At 42.1% G+C, this 19,408-nt stretch overlaps 1 protein-coding gene across 1 annotated transcript; it reads left to right on the top strand.

Annotated features, from left to right (window-relative positions):
* The first annotated feature begins 514 nt into the window (after positions 1-514).
* eapp (e2f-associated phosphoprotein) lies at positions 515-18,356 on the top strand. Its single transcript, XM_069884739.1, has 6 exons — positions 515-745; positions 3,404-3,582; positions 5,143-5,247; positions 13,102-13,219; positions 16,315-16,428; positions 18,037-18,356. Exons 1-6 carry the CDS (start codon positions 675-677, stop codon positions 18,311-18,313), a joined length of 864 nt encoding a protein of 287 aa, XP_069740840.1. The 5' UTR covers positions 515-674; the 3' UTR covers positions 18,314-18,356.
* Positions 18,357-19,408: the final 1,052 nt, after the last annotated feature.

Genomic DNA, 19,408 nt, shown 5'->3' with positions numbered 1-19,408 from the left:
TTACCTCTTGCCTCCTCCCAATTCCTTGCCCTAATTTTTATGCGTGCTATCTCCCCTTCCCACCTTATTCGAAAAAGGGTCCAAGCCCCAAATATTGACTGTCCATTTCTCTACCTGGATCCAGCCTGGCTGCTTCTTCTGGCTGAGGTTGAGCGGTGTTCGAGAACTAAGAGGTCATTGTCCATAGATATGAGACATTTAGGACTCGAAGGTAAATTTATTCTCGAAGAACGTTGCAAACTTGTGGAATTCTCCACAGAGCCATTGGTGGACGGATTTCTGGACACAAAGACACGAGATGATAGCAAGAATACGGCACTGAGAGGGATGATCGGTCCTCCCAGGGCGTTCAATGTTTCCTCTATCATCCCCCTCCCTCTCATCAGTCTCCACGTCCGTTTTAAGCTCTGCAGTAAACAAAAAGCTGGAAGAACTCGGCGTCATCCTTGGAGAGGGAGTGGTCAGTTAACGTCTCAGACGACATGACACGGTGACCGGCCAATTTTCTCCTGAATCCCGCCAGCTTCCCATGCTTTGCTCCGCAAATGTTGTGGCTTTGATCTCTGGAGCTCGCTGAGTGCGTCATCTGTCTGCGCCGGAAGAGGCCCGAGGGACCTGCTTGGCGTCGCGCTGAAAAGGGAGTGTGTGTGGTCATTTGCGGGAGCGGAGGAGTTATGAACAGCTTGGAATCAGATGACCCATACCTGGTAGAGGAACTGAGTGAGGAAGAGGAGCCGGTGTCGAGGTAGGCCTGGGAAGAGGAGAAAGCGATGGGACGAAGGAGCTGGGATGATGGTGGGCAGGGCTGCCCCTTTTCTGGCCTCGGAGGCTTTCGCAGTGACTGCAACTTATTCAGGTTGGGGAGGGAGAGGTTAGATACGAAACTTTACTGGTGGTCGCTCCGTTTGTTTCACTTTCCCATAGCTCCAGACAGAACCACTCGGCCTAAGGAATTTGCCACTTTTTGAAAATGTTGCTTGATGTTTATGTTATTTTAGGTTAGACCCCAATTTAATATTAATTTGTCCTGGGTTGATCACCTGTTCTATTGCTGATACGAATGCAACGCAATTGTTCATGATTAGTAATTTCCTCCCTTATTACAATATCCCCCTTTCAAGCGAACTCATTGTTCCTGCCTGAATTCTCTTTTCTAATACAATTGCAAACGTTTGAAAATTCTGATTGTGGTGCGCTGTTAGCCAGAATCAGACACACACAAAGGTAAAGACTACAACAGGCTTTAATTCACAAAGCCAGGCTGGCCGTAGCTGCAGCAACTCTTGAGTGAGGCCGGCGCAGGCTTATAGCCCAGAGGGTGATTGACACCCGACCGGGTGGGGCTTGATCCTTTCAGGCTGACTGATTGACAGGCGGCCAGGTGTTGTCCTGTCCCCTTCCACTCCTGCAGGTACAGAGGTTGCCCCCTGCAATAGTACCACCACACTGATATAGCTTGATAGTATTTATTCTGTCACCTTGACCTGTTAAAAACAAAACACTGCATCTGTGGGAAGAGAAACAATTAAAATTTCATGTTGAAGACCCTTTGACAGAACCTTGCATTGTTCTTTGTTTCTGCTCCCAGCTTTTGTATCTATGCCAGCTTTTTCTATTTACCTTTGCTATTGTCTTATGTTGTCCATTAAGCAGCATGTTGAGTTAGATTTGGACAAGTGAAACTCTGCCTTCAGAATTATAAAATAATTAGATATCAGGATAAATTTCAGACTTTCTTCAGAAAGGAAGTCAAATGGACTCTAAGAAGTCAATAATGGTGAAGCCACATTGTTCAGAAACAAATTAAGTTCAAGAATCAAATTTATTGTCAGAGTACATACATCACATCCTATTACAACCTTGAGATTGTTTTTCCTGCGGCTAGGCAGCATTTCTTATCAATAGCTGTAAACTGTGTTCAAGAAAAAAAAATATATATACAAAAGAGAGAAATCTAAACAAAGGAAGAAATGTAAACAAACTGCAATAGAGAAAAAAATACATATTAGATAATAAATAATGTGCAAAGAAAGAATCCTTAAATGAGTCTGATTGAATCTGTTGTTTAGGAGTCTGATGGTGGAGGAATAGGAAATGCATGATTCTTGTGGCGCCTTTTCTGATGGCAGCACCACAAACAGAGCATTTCCTGGGTAGATGGATCCTTGATGATTGCTGCTGCTCTCTGATAGCAGCATTCCATACAGATTTTCTTGATGTTGGGGAGAGTTTTGCCTGTGATGTACTAGAAATCATTAAAATGCAGTTGGAAAATCAATAAAGCACAGTTGATGAAAATATAAAATAAGAACTGGAAATGCTGAAAGCATTTAGAATATCAAGCAGCATCTTTCGAAAGAGAAACAGTTAACTTTTAAGCATTTTCTAATTGGTTAAAAATCCATTGAGGTTCCCTGATCAGGTTTAAAGCTTGCAGATTATGATTGGAGTACAGTAGCATAGTGATTTAGTTACTGGACAAACATTTAAAGACCGGGCTGTTGATCTAAAATTTAGACCTACAGCACATTAACGGGGCCTTCTGGCCCACAAACCGATGCCACCCAATTGATCTACAATCCCCGTATGTTTTGAAAGGTGGGAGAAAACTGGAGCACCTGGAGGAAACCCACGCAGACATGGGGAGAATATACAAACTCCTTACAGACAGTGTCAAATTCAAACCCCGATCACTGGCAATATAACAGCATTGTGCTAACCACAGGACGAGTTTGAATGGGTGAATTTAAATTCAAGTGAAATGTCTGAAATTAAAAAAAAGGCCCAGCAAATGACTACAGAGCCATTGTATTATAAAAATGTATCTGATTAATTAAGTTGCTTCACGACAGGAGGCCTGCAATCTTTACTTAGTGGGGCCTTTGTGACTTTAGACCCACAAATGTAGCTGACTCTTCAATGCTTTTTGAAATGGATGCATTAGCAATCAGAGGTGGATTGTCAATACTGACCTGGCCAGTAACATGTAGCCAAATAAGTGTTAAATTCTTAATGACAGGGACTAGGTCTTGTACACAGGGAGCTGACCATTGTACACTGGTCACTTTGTTCCTTAAACAGCAAAGTAACATTTTTATGATTAGGCATGTTTGGTGAGGCTGGAAAGGTGATAATGGATTGCATTCTTTCCATCCTAATTGAAGTTGCCCCTTGGTGTAGTTTAATGGCAAAAAAAATCAAAGGAAAGTTGATGGACATGAGTGTGAGAAGAGGTTACAGGAAAATAAAAAGTGGAGGGGGGAGGATCCAGTGTGATTCAGTAAGCCTAATGGCTTTCTTCTGTGTCATTATAATGCATGTTCAATCTCTGACCATTAGTGCCAATGGAATTATGTGATGGTGTTTGTTAATTGGAAATGGATGTTTTGTTTCCTCCTGCCAGTTCTGAGGATGAGTTGGATATTCTACTCCATGGCACGCCTGAACGCAAACGCAAACTGATAAAGGAGTGTTTAACAGGTGAAAGTGAATCCAGTGATGATGAATTTGAAAAGGAGATGGCAGCTGAATTGGATTCCACTATGAAGGTTATTGAGGGGAGCTGGTCATTGACTTCTGAAGGTGTGTTCAAGTAAATCAGAATTTTACTTAATTGCCATTAGTTTTATCAATGATGGATATGTTACAAGCCCAAGGACCATAAATCCAGCAGCAATAGATATTCACCAAGACAAATGGTTACTTAACAAAAGTTGCCCTTTAATGATTTTTAAGCATGAAAACAGAATCACACTTTAACTTATCAGTATTAACTTAACTAACCTAACAACCCCCTTCTAATTCTAAGCGCACGTGTATATAATGTGATATGTGTGTAAGTTCAGAAAAGTTCTTTGATTCACAGTCCAATCTCACTTCTCATTCCTCCAAGTTCGCTGGTTGCAGGTAATTCTTACTGTGCACAGAATTTAACATAAAGTTCACCAGGCTTTGGTACTTGAAAGGTAAATGGTTACCACTCAGGAAGGTTCTTGTTGGTTATCAGAGAGAGATTTGTTGTTCACTGGACACCCACAACGGATCCCTTTTTAATCAGTCATTTCAGTGTCTTGCCGAAGAAACTTGCCCCTTCAAGGTTCTCTAGATGATAACCTCTTTCTTTCAGGTCACCACAAATTTCCTTTTTGTTTCTCTTATTTCAAGTGAAACATTAGACAGCCAGTCCTCTCCTCAAGGGCTTTGCAAGGCTGAACTAAGCCGTCTTCCAAATGGGGTTTTCCACAAGTTTGCCGAGAGAAAACCTGTTTTACTCTCTCTGCTTGCAAAACCACATGACCCTCTTTGAACAGCAAGTTCCCCTCCAGACATTCTGCAACTCCGACAAGTTCTTTCATCTGTTGCCTGTTTGTAAACAATCCATTAGCGAAGTCTCTTGGGCACTCTCCAAAGCTTTTGCAAAGGCTCTGGGGCTGACATGTCTAGCATGAGCAGAGCTCCAGTATTTTAAATAGATCTGTTTTAAAATGTTTGTATGTGACCTACACTAAAAAAACCTGCCCAAATTTATCTCCCAAAAACCTATCAAAATACAATACAAACACAACATAATCTGTCACAATACCTAGAGTGTAAGTTGATAGATTTTTTTGTTAACCAATTAACTTTATGGTCTCTAATGATGCGCAAGTCTGCTGTAGACAAGATTCACAGGTGTTAGAGCTCTAAATTTAGTCGCTTAAGATCACAGATCCACTGGAAGGAGAATACTGTCCCGAATGTTGCACCATTTGCAATTACAAATAATTATTGAAAATTATAAAGTTACACCTCCCTTCTCTCATTGAGCCTGCTGAATTGTTATGAGTATGTTTTACTCCATAACTAACCTGAGCCATGCTTGCTCTATGGTACTATGTAAAATGTGTTTTGAATCTAAATTGAGCTATACCTGCCTTGTCTGAGTTTTATGGGATAATATACAGGGAGATTTACTGTATCATATTGATAACTTGTGTCAGAACAGTTGTATATGGAGATTTGCTCTCTATTTGATGGGTGCTGTACAAGCCTGTAAGTGTTTCCAATTCTCTCACAACACTTGGTACCTTGCTAAGAAAAGTTGTCAGTCTTAAGAAACTTTAACAGAATTTTGCTGATCTCTCTGGCCTTCCATCCTGTTAGGTGCTTCCTCCAGTGCTCTAACCTCTCAGTCTCAAGCTGCTCTCCCGTGTCAATACTACAATGAAGTGTACTTTGACTCTGATTCAGAGGGTGAAGATGAGCAGGGTAAGAGTTCTCTTCTTTCACTTCTAATTCCTGACCTTGCATTTGCAAAAAATGTGTAGAATAATGGACCCGAGGGGAATTGTGATAACCGCAAATCAGATTTTTCTGTGACCTCAGGAGCAGGTTCAGTACATCTTGATGGCAGTCGTACTCTGTTGCTTGATTTTTTGTTTACTTTGATAAGGATGTGTTATTTATCTTGCTGAAAGTCCCAAGTACTACCAGCGACTGCAGTACCCCAAACCAGGTCAAAGAAAGCAAACACAGCCATGATTTCCTACCCTCTCTGCTACAAGATAGAGATTCTAGAGTTGCCAATTATAGCTTTTACAGGCAAGTACCAGTGTGAAGATAATTCATGAGCAAGTACTAAGAACTGCTGGCTCTGTGAACAAGTGGCAATCTCTTCATTGGGAGAAAAGGAACAGAATGGTGATTGGGGGAAATTGGCTATAAATGAGTCACATTCTATGTTGGACACGATAATATTTTTATTTGTACTCAACCAACATAGAAGGAGCTCATTCAGCCTATAAGATCATGTCATCCACCAGGGGAGAAAACCCATTGGCCCCATTCCCTTTTCCTTTACTCTACCCCTGCTACTTATTCCCTCTTACACAGGCCAGTCGGCCATTAATGATTTTGCCTCTCAAGTGACTTACAGAAATGAATTAACCTGTGAGTATAAAGTTATACAGCACAAAAAGGGATATTCTGACCAACCCATCCAAAGCTAACCAATTTAACTTCATAGACAAGTCTTGTTTATCTGCATTTGGTTCATAATCCTCCTAACACCTTCCTATCCATATTTGTCCAATGAATCTAGCATTATAATTATACCTGCTTCTATATCTTTCTCTGGCAGCTTGTTCCAGATAGGAACACTCTTGGGTTCATTTTGCATTAAATCAGTACCCTGTAGTTTTAAAGTTCTCTACTCTGGTTGAGTGGGAAGGATGTGGGAGACTGTGAGCTTTGACTTTATCCATGCCCTGCATAATTTTATAAACTTTTGCTTTTATTTTTAGCTTTAACCTCACTTGTTAGTCACTTTTGTGCCATTTTTTTCCATTCATAATTTTCTTTTTTTCTTGGAATATATCTATCCTGCACTTTCTTTATTTCTTGTGGAAATATCGTCCAATTCTGCTGTGCTGTCCCTCCATCGAGCTTACTTTTCCAGTCAACTTGGGCCAGTTCCTCTCTCCTACCACAATTTCCTTTGTTCCACTGAACTATTGACACACCTGATATCAGCTTTTCCTTTTCAAATTTGAAACTGAACTTAATCATATTATGATCACTACTTCCTAAGGGTTCTATTACCTTTAGCTCCCCAATCACCTTGGGTTCATTACACAGCACCCAATCTAAAACTGCCAATCCCTTGGTGGGCTTATCAACAAGCTGTTCGAAAAAGCCATCCTTTAGGCATTCTACATTTCTTTCTTGAGATCCAGTGTCTTCCTGAATTTTCCAATTCCCTTTCATGTTAAAATCCCCCATAATTATTTTGACCTTCTCCTTCTGAGATTCTTTTTCTATCTCCAGCTATAACTCGTAGTCCACTTTCCGGCTGCTATTTGGGGGCCTGTATATAACTGCTAATAGGGTCTTTTTACCCTTGCCATTTCTTAACTCAGCCCATAAGGATTCAACCACTTCTGACCCTATTCCCCCTGCTTTCTAGTGATTTTAATATCATTGCTTACCATTAGGGCCACTCCACCACCTCATACTTACCTGCCTATCTTTCCTGTACACTGTGTACCCTTGGACATTCAGCTCCCAATCGCATCCATTATTAAGCCATGTCTCAGTGATAGCCAAAATGTCATCTCTTTCAATTTGTAGCTGTACCACAAGGTCATCTACTTTATTCCTAATCCTCTGTATTTAGGTACACTACCCTTGAACCAATATCTGTTACTGATTTTTTTTTTCCTTCTGTATTTCTATTGTACAGCAAATAATCTTGTCTTTTCACCTGGTTGTCCTTTTTTTGTCATCTTTGCCACACATTATTTTTGACTTTTTTTTTCCATTTTCCTCTTTCTCAACTGCAACACCCTGGTTCCCTTCTATCCTAATCTCTGCACTCACATTCTGATTCCCACCCCCCTGCCAAATTAGTTTAACCTAGCAAACCTGCCTGCTAGGATATTGGTTCCCCTCCAGTTCAGGTGCAGCCTATCCTTTTTGTAGAGGTCAAACCTTCCCCAGAAGAGACCCCAATGATCTACAAATCTGAACCCCTGTCCCCTGCACTGAATTTTCAGCCACACATTCACCTGCAACAACTTCCTGTTCTTGCCCTTTTTTTTTGCAAGTTTGCCTCCCTCTTCTTGACCAGAACTGCAATATGGATTATCATTCAGGGTTCCCTAAATTTCCCAGCCTTGCCCTTCACCCTAACAGGAACATGCTGTCCCTGAACTCTTCCTATCTCATCTTTAAAAGTCTCTCACATTCCAGTCTCCCTTATCTCCAAACATTCTCTCCCAAACAATCTCCACAAATACCCGGATGATGTCTCCAATGGTCTTGACCAAGTTTAGGACCTTAACTTGTGGACCAATCCAATCTACTCTATAATTACTTTGCTTCAGTCACTTGCCCAATCTCGTGCCTGAAGAGGGGGGGTTCACTGTTGGAATGTAGGAGGAACCCCTGCAGTTATGGGAGAGAATGTACAGCTTCTTCCCATAGGCAATGAGAATGCTGAATGACTAAAGAAACTACTATGCTAATCATCTGAGACTCTTGTATGTACCAAACAATGTCTATTTATTTATTTGTATAAATAAAAAGCTTATCCTGCGTATGTATTATTTATCTTTGTATGTTATGTCTGGTTGTGTGTCTGCATGTTTTGGACTGAGGACAGGAGAACACTGATTCATTGGGTTGTACTTGTACAATCAAGTGACAATAAATTTGACTTGAACCAAATTTTAATTAAAAAAAAAACTTTAGACATGTAGCACAGTAACAGGCCATTTCAGCACATGACCCATGCTGCCTGTTTAGCCCATAAACCTGGTACTTTTCAAACTGTGGGAGAAAACCCCATGCAAACACAAGGAGAACATTCCAATTCCTTACAGACAGTGTGGGATTTGAACCCAAGTCCTGATTGCTGGTGCTGTAACAGTGTTGTGCTAACCGTGCCACCCAGGTTTTATAGATCAGCAGAAGGATGGCGGCAGATTGCTGGCTGCTGTGAGACTGCAACCATCTTCTGATGGGTAAGAACATGGCATTTTGCATTCCTTCACTCTTCACCCTCTTCTAGGCTGCAACAATCAGGATTGGGTGGAGCTGAACAGAGCTGGGAGACTCACTCCCTTCCTGATTCAATGAAGCTGGCAGGTGACCACTGTTTCTGCTCACTCTCCCATCATACCTATTTTTGCAATCCTCTTCCACTCACTATCCTTGATCACTTCTAACCTGCAAATAGTTCTGAGAATGTAAGTTCAAGATTCAATTTATTGTCGTAATAAAGACAGTGCAATATTACAGTTTGTTTTTGTCTGCCTTGCGGCAGCGGCACCAGCTGCTGGAGGCTTTCAGGACCGGGTGGAGCAGCGAGGCCCACGGGCTGTTAGACCGCTGAATGATTCCCAGTTCCAACAGATGCGAAAACTCCTCCTTCGCCACCTGGAGCTTGTCAGGTGGGAGCTGGAGTGCCTTGGCGTGAACCAGTGGGCCCTAGGTGGAGATGTGGTGGAACACCCCATGGCGAGGCGAGGCAGCGGAGAACTGTAGCTTGAGGAGGACCGGAAACTTGTCCAGGATGGCGGTCGGAAGGGACGAGACGGTGAACCTCCACGAGAACTTTCGTCGGCCATTCTGGAGGTGGACTGTCTTGTCTCCATACGTCCGGATCTCTGTTGCATTGGCCGCATGGAGGGGAGGTCCTCTAGGTCAATTCATGGACTCGATGGCCATTGTCGGGATGTCTCTGATCTAGGCCCCAGTGTCGACGAGGAACCACCGGCCGCTGACTGAGTCCCGCAGGTATATGAGGCTGTGTCCTTGGCCAGCCGTTGCAGCCATTAACAACGGCCAGCCTAGTCATTTCCCTGGAACGAGCAGGGCTGACGACACTTCTGAGCCTTGGCTCCCCAGCACTGGTGGTAGAAGCAGAGGCCTGGAGTGAACGCTGTGCCCCTAGTTATGCTCTTGGTGGCCCCTGCAGGGGCCAGATGCTCTACCGCAGCGCTAGGGGTGGGCTTGGCATGGTCATGCCCGTGCCTCGTGACCTGCTGGACTGCTGAGCCCTCCGGGAATCTCTCGAGCCATAGCTCTTGGGCCTTCTGTGCAACCTTCCTTGGTTGGTAAAGCTCTCTTGGTCCAGTAACAGCCGGATGTCCTCGGGCAGATGGTCGAGGAAAATGTGCTCAAAGAGTGGGCAGTTGGTGTGATCACCCATGAGTGCAAGAGTCTCGTCCATCAGCTCCATTGGGGACGTCTCCCAGGGCGTCGAGGTGCAGCATCCGAGTGGCATACTGGCGCCTGGACACTCTGAGGGATCCGGTGAGCACTCGCTTGGTCTCATATTTGTCTTTGGTGGATGGGTGCTGAACGAGGTCCTGCACGTGTTTGGCGGTGCCCTGGTCCAGGTAGAATTTGGATGTATAGAACATTACAGCACAGAAGCAGGCCCTTTCGCCCTTCTAGTCCACGCCAGACTATTATTCTCTCTTTTCCCACTGATCTGCACCCCAACCATAGTCCTTCATACCTTTCCCATCCATGTTCCTGCCCAATTCTTCTTAACTGTTAAAATTGAGTCCATATTCACCATCTTAGCTGGCAGCTGATTCCACATTCCCAACACTCTCTGTGTGGAGATGTTACTCCTCACATTCCCCCTAAATATCCCCTTTCACTCTTAATCATTGTGCACTGATTTGTATCTCACACCCTCAGTGGAAAAGACCTATTTACATTTACTCTGTCTATCCCCCTCATAATTTTAAATACTTCTATCAAATCTCCCCTTATTCATCTATGCTCCAGGGAATAAAGTCCTAACCTGTTTAATCTTTCCATGTAACTCAATTCCTGAGGGCAAATGCCTAGTAAATCTTCTCTGCATTCTTTCCATCTTATTGATAATTTTCCTGTAGTTCGATGACCAAAACTGCACACAATACTCCAAATATGGCCTCACCAATCTCTTATACAACCTCTCCATAACATCCCAACTCCTAAACTCAATACTTTGATTAATGAGGATGCACAGTTGGCATAGCAGTTAGCGCAATGCCTTTACAGCGCCAGCGATGGGACCGGATTCAAATCCCGTGCTGTCTGTAAGGAGTTTGTACATTCTCCCCGTGTCTGCGTGGATTTTCCCCAGTGGCTCAGGTTTCCACCTACCATTTGAAACGTATGGGGAGTGTAGGTTAATTGGGTGTAAATTGAGCAGCACTGACTCGCGGGCTGAAATGGCCTATTACCATGTTGTATGTCTAAATTTAAAATTTAAATTTGATTTAAAAATGGCAAAAGGCACTTTCAAGGAATTATGTATCTGTATCCCCAAGTCCCTCTGTCCTACCGCACTCCTTAGTGCCCTACCATTCACCGTATACGCCCTTTCTTGGTTTGTCCTTCCAAAATACAATGCCTCACACTTTTCTGCATTAAATTCCATCAGCTATTTTTCAGCCCATTTTTCCAGTTGGTCCAGATCCCTTTGCAAGCTTTGAAAACCTTCTTTGCTGTCCACTGCCTCTAATCTTAGTGTCATCTGCAAACTTGCTGATCCAATTTACCACATTATCATCCAGATTATTGATATAGATGACAAACAACAATGGTCCTAGCACCGATCCCTGAGGCACACCACTAGTCACAGGCCTCCAGTCTGAGAAGCAATTATCCATCACTACTCTCTGGCTTCTCCCATTTAGCCATTGACGAATCCTGTTCACTATTTTACCATGAATACCTAACGTCTGAACCTTCCTGACTAACCTCCCATGTGGGATCTTGTCAAAGGCCTTACTAAAGTCCATGTAGACAACATCCACAACCTTTCCTTCAACTTTCCTGGTAAACTCCTCAAAAAAACTCTAAGATTGATTAAACACGACCTACCATGCACGGTCATGTTGACTATCCCTAATCAGTTTCTGGTTATCCAAATAATTGTATATCCAATCTCTCAGAACACCTTCCAATAATTTACCTACTACTAATGTCAGAATCACTGGTCTATAATTTCCAGGGTTACTTTTGGAGCCTTTTTTAAAACAATGGAGCTACCCTCCAATCCATAGCTAAGGACATTTTAAATATTTCTGCCAGAGGCCCTGCAATTTCAACATTAGCCTCCCTCAAGGTCGAGGGAATATTTTGTCAGGCCCTGGGGATTTATCCACCCTTATTTGCTTTAAAACAGCAAGCACTTTCTCCTCTTTAATCTGTAAAAGTTCCATAAACCTCGCTACTTGTTTTCCTTGCTTACCACGACTCTGTGCCCATTTCGTGTCAGATGAAATCTGGCTGAGGTGAAACTGAGCCTCCGCGTGGCCGAACCAGGTCTCTGGCTCCTGAACCCAGAATTCAGGCAGCTTGACAGCTATAGCACTGATCCCAGGTTCGCCCATGATGGGTTCAAAGACGTTTGAACCAGTCGAGGTCATTAATTGCAGTGGCAGCTACACTGCTACTGAAAGAACACACAACCAGACGGATTGAGCTCAGTGAGCAGACTGATATATTGCAGGCTGTTGGGCTGGACTTGTGCTCCGGACCTGGCTGAGAACCGCGCTGATGTCACCCGGGCGTCACGTGGTCCCCCAGCGCGGGCTTCTGAGCCCTGTGCTAAGAAGGGGAAACCCCTCCCCGACTGTGCCATTTTGGCCGGCTGCCCCGCCGTTTGGATTACAAGCAGGGCCGGTTCGCCTGCCTAATGGTGTGCCGCCACGTTATTATTAAGATCCAACGAGTGTCCTTTAGGGAGGGTAATTGCCCTCCATTTCTGATCAGCCCGTTCCTGCCCATGCACTGCATAATCTCTTATCTAGTCCTTCAAAGGGATAAGATTGTCCAATAGATGATTTCTTTGACATTAGTCCATCCACCTGAGAATAAATCCAAAAGATGTCTTTTAATATGAATCAGAACCAACAGCCTAACCTTTTATTTTGCAAGTGAGGCAAAGGCCATCTTTGAACTATTCACTCCTTGCAATTTTATGTTGCTTATTCCAGAAATAGATTCTGGATAGGTGAGGGGTTAGTTTATGAGGAGAGATCCTGCAACTATATTCATTGGACTTTAGAAGTTGAGTGGGGGGGTGGGGTGGGGGGTGGAATCTTCTCGATTGTGAGAACAGATAAAATAGAATCAGGGACGTTACTTCCACTGGCAGGTGAGACTCGAACTAGGACACATAGTCTTAAGATTCTGGATGGTAGATTGAAGAGGAGGAATTGCTTCTCCCAGAGTGGTGAATTTGGAATTCTTATGTAATGGAGCAGGAGACACTGCCACATTAAATCCATACAGATGCAGGTCAATGGATCTGAGTCCAGAGCCAGAGCAGCATGATCTTATTGAATGGTGGATCAGGCTCCACAGGCCAGGGGGCAAGTTTACAGTTATTTTTGCACAACCAATTAGTAATTTTGCCGCACCCACAGGTAAAAGGAATCTCAGGGTTGTATATGATGTCATGTATGTACTACAATAAATCTGAAATCTAATTATGCTCCTATAATCTATGTTCTAAAGTTAAAGCTAGTTTTAGTTTTTTGCTGATTGTCTGGACTTTGCGCACACTTTTGCTTTGAAAATTATTTTAACCTGCTGATATCCTTGCAAAAGGAACTAGTTCAAAGAAGAAATGCAAAAAGAGGCAGAGGGTTCTGACAAATGAGGAGCTGTTGTATGACCCAGATCAAGATGACCGTGACCAGGCCTGGGTTGACATGCAGAGGAGAAGGTGAGTGTTAGAATAGAAACTTGTCGTAATTCAACCGTTCTGAACTCTGAAGAGAGATTTGGGATATATGAATCCAGTTCCTGATCTGGTTTGCACTATCAGCACTCTTAACGTTTAAGAATGTTTAACAGGCTTAACTTAACTTTGACAATTAACAGTTTTTAACATTCTTCCTCTCTGCCTTTGTCTCTTTCTCAGCACTTTGGTGATTTCTTAGGAAGATTTCAGCTGGGGGAAGTTTGTTGTGAGTTTTGGAATCACCTTTATATCTGGCTAGTTTTAGGATTTGATTATACCGTACTTGTAACAGGATTTAATTTGGCTCCTATTTTGGGGAATTGATGAAGAAAAATGTGTGAACATGAATGAGTCTTCTTCAGGGCTTATGGCATGAACATAATAATAAATCCAGATCTCAAAAGTTAATCACCTGACCATAAACCCCAAATCATGGGCTCACTACCTCAAGTGGTGGAACAGTTTTTTAAAAAAAAAACAGTTCTATGGAAAATGTAGTGGAATGTGGAATGATTTTCATACCAATAGATTAGGCTTGTTATAGAGTGCAGAGGACTCCAGAAACCAGCAGCAATGGACATGCACCACAAGACCGAGTTACTTAAACAAAAGCAGTTTTTAATTATAATTGAACAAGAAAACAGAATTGAACTTTAACTTAACCTACTTAACTAACTTACCTAACTACTCAATCCCCCCTCTAACACTAAGCGTGTAAGTAAGATTAGAAAAGTTCTTTGAATCACAGTCCAGTCTCCGTGGTTTCAAGCAATTCTTGTTCTGTGGACAAAAGTTAACAAAGTTCACCAGTCTTTGGAGCTTAACAGCCATATGGTTACCGCTTAGGAGGGTTCTTGCTGGTTTTCAGAGAGATTCCTTTTCCAGGACATCTGCAACTGATTCCTTCTCAATCAGACTTGCTGACGAAACTTGCCCCCTTCAGGGTTCTCCAGATGAGCCTCTTTCTTTTAGGTCACCTTTCACGCCGCCAGTCTTCACCTTCAACCAGCCAACCTTCCAAAGTTTGCCAGCTTTGTCCTCTGGAAATGATTTCTGTCACCTCTCTCTCTGTGCATCACACCCTCCCTCTCTAGCCGCTTTTAGGTGTCCCGATGAAGATTACCCGCCAGCAGACGTGGCTAGCAGAGTTCAGCTGGCACGATTAGGTGGCCACGGAATGGACAGCTTTCTGGCACCTAATCGTGCCAGCTGACTGCTAGCCATCTAGCAGCGAAAGCCGGCTACTCAGAACAGGAGTCTGACAGCCCCCTCCTTGCTGCCTGAAGCCCCCGGTGTGGGACTGCAGGGCTGGGGCATCTGGGGGAGTACGGGGCTGGGGGGGGGGATTTTGTGTGCTTGCGTAAGCCCCGTAGGAGGGTAGGTGTCAGGCAGCGGGGAGGATAGGTGTCAGCAGTGGGGAAGGTGGTTGTCAGCGGGTAGCCAGCTGACAGTCAGCCTGCCCACTGCTAGGCACCTGAAAGCTGCTAGCAGCTTTGCCCGAGCTGCTTTCAGCTGCAATGGGTAATACTCCGAGCAGGATATCATACCTACTGGAGAAGTGTAGGGTAAGTAGACTTCCTGGCCAGGTACTCCCATTTCAGATGACCACCCGACAGACGTACAGGAGTACAATGTATGGCTTTACAGTCGAGTATTGTGGCCATCTGAAAGCGGCTTCTGAGAGCAAAACAGTTATCCCTCTGCCTGCAAAGATGACATGTTCCCAGGCAAGCTGCTGTCGATACTTTGTTGCCTTCTGCAAAAGGCATTCTGGAAAAGTCCTGCAAATATTTGTGTTTTAAAATGTGTGTATGCAAGCTATTCTAACAATTCCTCCCAAACCACCTCTAAATACTCTGTCACAAGGTTACAAAGCTAATTGGTTTAAATGCTTACAGCTAGATATTTCAGATTTATTAATGGTTACAGCTGCTCATCAACGTTCGATGGGGTTGATTTCAGCACCTAACATTTTTATGATTAAATTTTGAATACCTTTATTCCACATTGAAAAAACTATTAAGTATGCTGTATGATACTCTTGCACGATGTTGCTATTGCTACTCTCTCGCGATGATGGCCGTACCACGTGGCAAGCTTGGGAACATACCAAATCAAAATGGAAAGTACAGATTTGAACCATTATAACTGAAAAATTGTAAGTCAGGAGCACTTGTATAGTACATAAATTCTGTTGTAATTGCTTAGAATATCAACTCTACTGTGAAGTTTGTGGATTTTTCTTCCTATAATCGCATGCTCTAGTTATCCATTTTCCATCCACATCCCAGAGATGTGCGGGATGGTAGGTTAATTGATTACTATAAAGATCTCCCAGTGCAGTGGCATTTTCTGTAAATTGGTGTGTTAAAGGGCATGTGGTTCAGGAATATGTTCAAGGTACAAAGAAACAAGTAGGGAGATAAAATTGATGAGATTACTCTAAGATGCAGCATAGATAATGAGCCAAATGCCTACAAGTAAAAACATAATATTGAAACAGATTTGATTCGATTTATTATTAATTTGATCTTTATTCCTCCTCTACCATTTATATCATTTCTGTTTGTTTCCTTTGTTTATCCAATGTTCCCTTAAATGTATCTCTATTGTTCACAACTGTTTTCTGATAGCAAAGTCTACTTTCTCACCATTCTGCAGGTATTCTGAATATCTTGTTTGATTTAGTGGAAGCTACCCTGTATTCAGGGCTAAAATTTTACGTAGTCTGTAGATTTGCTCCACATTTCAAAACCTTTTAAGTTTTAAAGATCCTTTCCCAAATCATTCATACAAATTTATAAATCTGTTCCCAGCATGGAACTTTGTGCCTTACCACTGACCAAACTAAATAATGACATTGAAATTCTATGATCCTGCAGCCAAGATGAAATCCATTCTCTGGATTTAGTATAACATGAATGTCATTTGGGCCTAAGAGTTGAGATGGAAGCCAAGGTGGGTGTAAGCTTTTGGAACATCAACTGCATTAACTATCTTCTCAGACAGAAAATATAATTCATTTGTAAATCAGTGTAAAATGACAGGAATATCTGTCTTCTATTATTCTTCTGCAGGTATCGTGGACTTAATAAACAACCAAATATACCAGAATCTTTGCCGGTCCCTGTCAGTGATGCAGTTTTGAACTGCCCAGCATGCATGACAACTCTGTGTCTGGACTGCCAGCGGTAAGTAGTAACAATTGATGGGTGAGCATGTTTAATGGGCCTGTAATAGAGGTGGCCTGAACTCCTGCAGTTTAGTCTGGGCTCAATATTAAGTTCATTGGCCATAGTTGGACTAGCAGGGGGGCTGCTTTACTGATTAAGAGTAGCCAGAACTTTTAAAAGTGTGTTTATCAGCTATAAAAGATCCAGAAGTAGCAATGGTGAAATAACTTTGGTTTTTGGCTTGTGCTATAAGTGAGAAGACAGTAACTAAAGGTTGTCAAAATACTTCATTAGTTTCTTTTCAAGATCATGAAAATAAATGCTGTAAATGTTAGTATTTTAGTTGAGGTTTGTCTCATTTATATATAACTGAATTTGGGGCACCTTCCACTGGATATTTTTTAATGTTCATGTTATTTAAATGCTAGAAATGTAAAGCAAAATCAGAAAATGCAGAAGTCACTTATTTGATAAGGAATCATCTGTGAAAAGCGAAATCAAATTACTTTACAATAGCCAAAACGATGGGTTGGAAGGAACAAGAGAATATCTTTAGGATGAGACCAAATGCGTTAATGTGTAGGTGGAAACACCATCTCTTGTGCATTGCCAATAATCCACCATGTGGTCATGTCTAGTAGATCAAAAAATGGATGAAAAATGGCTGACAGTTTTGATACAGGCAGAAAGAACAATTTACCTAAAGTTGGAAATTAGAAGGCTCTAATTTGCCCATATGGGCTTTTTATTGAGCCATGTTATGCAAAGTGATGTAGGTTTGAGAATTAAAGTAACAGACAGCCATAAGTTCAGGGTCATTCTTGCAGACTAATTGTAGACACTTTGTGAAATCTGCATTTGATATTTCTGATGCAATAGAGTCAAGAATTGTTGCTTTAGCTTGGGTGGATGATGTAAAAAGACAAGCATTTACCAATCCTGCTGTTGATTAGGAGAGTGTAAGTAGATGGGATTGAAAGGGCAGACTAGTGAATTGCAAAGAATTTGAATCCACAAAGATTCTCTCTCTATGGTTGCTCTGTGTTTCCAGCATTTGTTGGAACTTTTACCAATTAGCTTCATTGTTAAAATTCTGTAGTCTTCAGGGAAGAAACCTGTAACTCTAAGCATGTTTAAAATTAAGTTAAACGCAAGCTGCTGTCGGAACCCAGTGAGTCAAGCAGCATCATTGAGACTGGTTTCAGCCAAATTGTCAACCATTATTTTCATCCTATTGCTGCTCAACCCACTGCATTCATACAGACTGTGTGTTGTCTTATTCCAGCATCTAGAGTTTTAAATGTCACTGTAATTGTATTTGGAGACCAACTCAGACATTGATATAATCAACAGATCTGAGTATTATTTAAAATATACCTTGTGGTTCAACTCAATGTTTATGCATGTCTTCAGATGCTGCCTTTTGTTGTATTTTCACTTTATAGTCCTGGTTTTAAAATCATCACAATTCTGTCCATCCCTCCACTACTAGTATCAAAAGAGTTTCTAGTGCACCTCCTGTGTATCAAGATTGTTAGTTGAATAGACAAGTCCATTTACACAAATTAGTTTATATGCAGGAGCAACATTCTGTATAAAAATGTAATGTGACCTTTATTTCTTCAGACATGACTTCTACAAAGAACAGTACAGAGCCATCTTTGTGATGAACTGTATTATTAACAGAGCAGAAGTTCTTAGGTACAAGAATCCTGCAAACAAGAAAAGGAGGAACAGGTCAAAGAAGATAAAAGATTCAAGTGGAGCAACCTCAGGCAACTCAGAGCAGGATGGGGATGAAATATACCATCCGGTGCGCTGTGCAGAATGTTCAGTAGAAGTCGCTGTTTTTGACAAAGATGAGGTGTACCATTTCTTTAATGTTTTGGCCAGCCACTGTTAATGTGCCGTGAGGCAATTTTTAAAATAAATTCTTGGGAACCCAATCATTTGAGGTGGAGTGGTCTCATTGTGCAATGGCCATTTTAAGGAGTCATGTTAACTTGAGTTCTACACACATTGACAGTTGTTTTATTGGTTGTTGTCACTAGGATTATCTATAAAATTGGTTTACTTTACCTTTAATTAATAAATGGTTTACACTGCTTATTTTCCTTAATATCTTAAATCCACCAACAGTGATCTTGGTAAAGTATGAATACAAATAATCATTTGTATTCTCCAACATTATACATTTGTCGATTAGGAGCATTTAATCTTGTCCATGTACTCTTAGGTACAGGTCTCTCTTCCTCCCTCAGTAGATAAGTTTGTCACAAGTGATCAGTAGCAGACTTTGGGATTCACATCATTCTTATCAAACCTAATCCCTTAGTGCAGTTGGACATGTTCAAAGAGATTCAAGGCTGGACACAGATTAGCAGCAGACAATAGTCTTTCTTCGTGTGCATGGGAACATACTCAGTCACATAGTGACAATGAAATCATACGCTTTGGCCACAAGTTAACCATTTACAATTGCAACTCCTGCTAATGATACAAGGATTAACAAACAATACCTGCCACTCCTCTACTGCATGTACGCACTATGGGGTTGGGTTGTGGGACTCTGTCACAAATCAAAATGATCTTGAGTTAGGGGTTTAACATATACAGGTAGCACTCTGCCTTGTCTCTGCTGGGCAGCCGGGACATCGCAAGTGCAGATAAACATCAAAACTCAAAATTGAAAGTGATATTTCAAAGTTACAATGGTCAGAATCCACAAGTCAGGGTTTAATCTGTGTATTACAAGTTACCTCCACCCTTCACTGGCACACACCTAGCAACCAACTCTCCACTGTTGCTCACAGTTTGCAACCTGGAGTGATGTTCAGGGTCACCTCAGAAAACAAAAGCAAGAGTTGTTCTACAAGGTGGCCTTTATATCACAGTGCCCATGTGACACAAGTTGCAGCAGAGAACCAATTGCAAGGTGGCTTCTTCTGAGGGCAGTCCTTATGTTTATACACAGGGCAAGTGACTTCCAACCTGTAGT

Source organism: Narcine bancroftii, chromosome 6, assembly GCF_036971445.1.
Source record: "Narcine bancroftii isolate sNarBan1 chromosome 6, sNarBan1.hap1, whole genome shotgun sequence".
NCBI lineage: Eukaryota > Metazoa > Chordata > Chondrichthyes > Torpediniformes > Narcinidae > Narcine > Narcine bancroftii.
The sequence above is the reverse complement of the archived record's forward strand: the minus strand, read 5'-3'. Positions and strand labels throughout refer to the sequence as shown.

Bases quoted from the DNA above. Each gene is read 5' to 3' on its own strand.
- eapp (XM_069884739.1), top strand. From the start codon at position 675: ATGAACAGCTTGGAATCAGATGACCCATACCTGGTAGAGGAACTGAGT. The intron at 3,583-5,142 runs GTGTGTTCAAGT...CCATCCTGTTAG, and splicing joins CTGGTCATTGACTTCTGAAG to GTGCTTCCTCCAGTGCTCTA. The intron at 13,220-16,314 runs GTGAGTGTTAGA...ATTCTTCTGCAG, and splicing joins GTTGACATGCAGAGGAGAAG to GTATCGTGGACTTAATAAAC.